General features: G+C 41.3%; 1 protein-coding gene across 1 annotated transcript; it reads right to left on the bottom strand.

Annotated features, from left to right (window-relative positions):
- Positions 1-844: 844 nt before the first annotated feature.
- Positions 845-1,393, bottom strand: LOC136827105 (uncharacterized). Its single transcript, XM_067084863.1, has one exon. It carries the CDS (start codon positions 1,391-1,393, stop codon positions 845-847), a length of 549 nt encoding a protein of 182 aa, XP_066940964.1.
- Positions 1,394-1,657: the final 264 nt, after the last annotated feature.

Here is a 1,657-nt window from a genome sequence, read left to right as displayed (position 1 = left end):
CAATTCAATAGGCGATTGTTTCTCCACGGGTAGATCAAAATCTTTATCAGCCAGGCTGATTTTCATTTTACAAAACGACCTTAAGTTGTTCTTAACGCCGAATATCTTTGTATATTCTGGTAGTTCATCGACCACTATACAATCCATATTTATTAATCTAACCTGATGAGGTACAGCAATGTTCACCATTTCATATTCCTTAACTGGTGTAGAAGTTAAGTATCCTCTCAATGACATGTTTTCAGCTCCCTTGCTTTTATGTGGAGTCCCTCATGAGCAGATTTCTTTATAAATGATCTTTCAGCACAGTTATCTAACAACTCTCTCTTTCGCACAATGCAACTTCTTTTACCCTTTAGGGTTATTGTGGCTGTAGGTAAGATCAACTTCCCAGTCATCTTACTTCCCTGTCCGGTGTTTGTCAAAGAGTGTGTTCCAACTTGTACCCCATCTACCTTAGATTTATTTGGCTGGTTGCTATTGCATATAGCACCATGATGTCTAACAGTGCTACCGTTATTACAACCTTGCCTGTCACAGTCGGAACTGAAGTGTTTACTGGATGCACATATGAAAAACAAACCCAGAGTTCTGAGTCGTTATATCTTTCCTCCTCTGGTTGCATAGGATTTACAATGTGTCCATACGTGGTTGCTCCCGCAAAGAGCACATCCTTTAACCTGGTTTACCTTGGCTCCTGTTCATACTTTCTTTAGGCCTTACCGATGTTGTTTTTGGTCTCACAGATTGCCATTGTTTTACTGCAAAACCAGATACCATTGTCAATGTATTAGCTTTTGCTGTTTCAGTGTGTGGAAAGGCCCTGAAATTGTGTAATTCTTCTTCAAGATATTTTAAAAGTGTCAAATTTCAACCAATCTTCTCCACACCTTCGTTTTATTATTTCACTCACACTACTTGGTAATTTGGTGTGGAGCAAGATGGTATATAATTCACTCAATTCCAGTCTTTCATTCTCCAGTGATCTTATGCAGCATTCAAATTGCGCTCTAAACCCTTGCAGTGATTCTGCATCTGCCTTGAGAGTCTCGGTTTGGAAGAGTTTTCTAACTAAACACAACTTGATTTCGTCTTTTCTGCCACAGGCCTCTTTCAACAAGTTCGCTGCTTGCAAATATTTATCACCTTCTAATTTAAAACCAGATATCAGTTCCAGAGCCTCACCTTCCAATAGGCCCTTCAGATAAGAAAACTCCCGTATATTCTCAAAATCAGTACGTTTGTGTACTGATACTTCATAAAGTTCCCAAAATGAATTCCATTCTGTTACATCTCCATCGAAATGTTTGAGGTCTAGTTTGGGTAACTTCACAGTAGCTTTAACAGGCAATATCGGCGCACTAGGTTCACCTCTTACAGCTAGAAGACTCATGATGTTCTCTACAGAGAACACATTGAGCGGGGACTTTACAATACTCCCCCCACCCTCCGCCAAGATGGAGGTAACGTCTGATTAAACCAGGTATCTTCTGGGACGACGAAGGAGGCCTCTCTTTCTTGATGTCAACTGAAGAGGGTGGTCGCCTTCCCCAATGTTCTCTGTAGTGGTTTGTTGTGGTGTATTTTCGTTAGGTTTCTGGGTTTTCCGGGGATGCCCTCGCCTCCTTCCTGAGGTCAGGGTTGTTTGAGGGGCTGC

This window comes from Macrobrachium rosenbergii, chromosome 41 (assembly GCF_040412425.1).
Source record: "Macrobrachium rosenbergii isolate ZJJX-2024 chromosome 41, ASM4041242v1, whole genome shotgun sequence".
Taxonomy (NCBI): domain Eukaryota; kingdom Metazoa; phylum Arthropoda; class Malacostraca; order Decapoda; family Palaemonidae; genus Macrobrachium; species Macrobrachium rosenbergii.
This window is presented reverse-complemented; position numbering and strand designations above follow the sequence as displayed.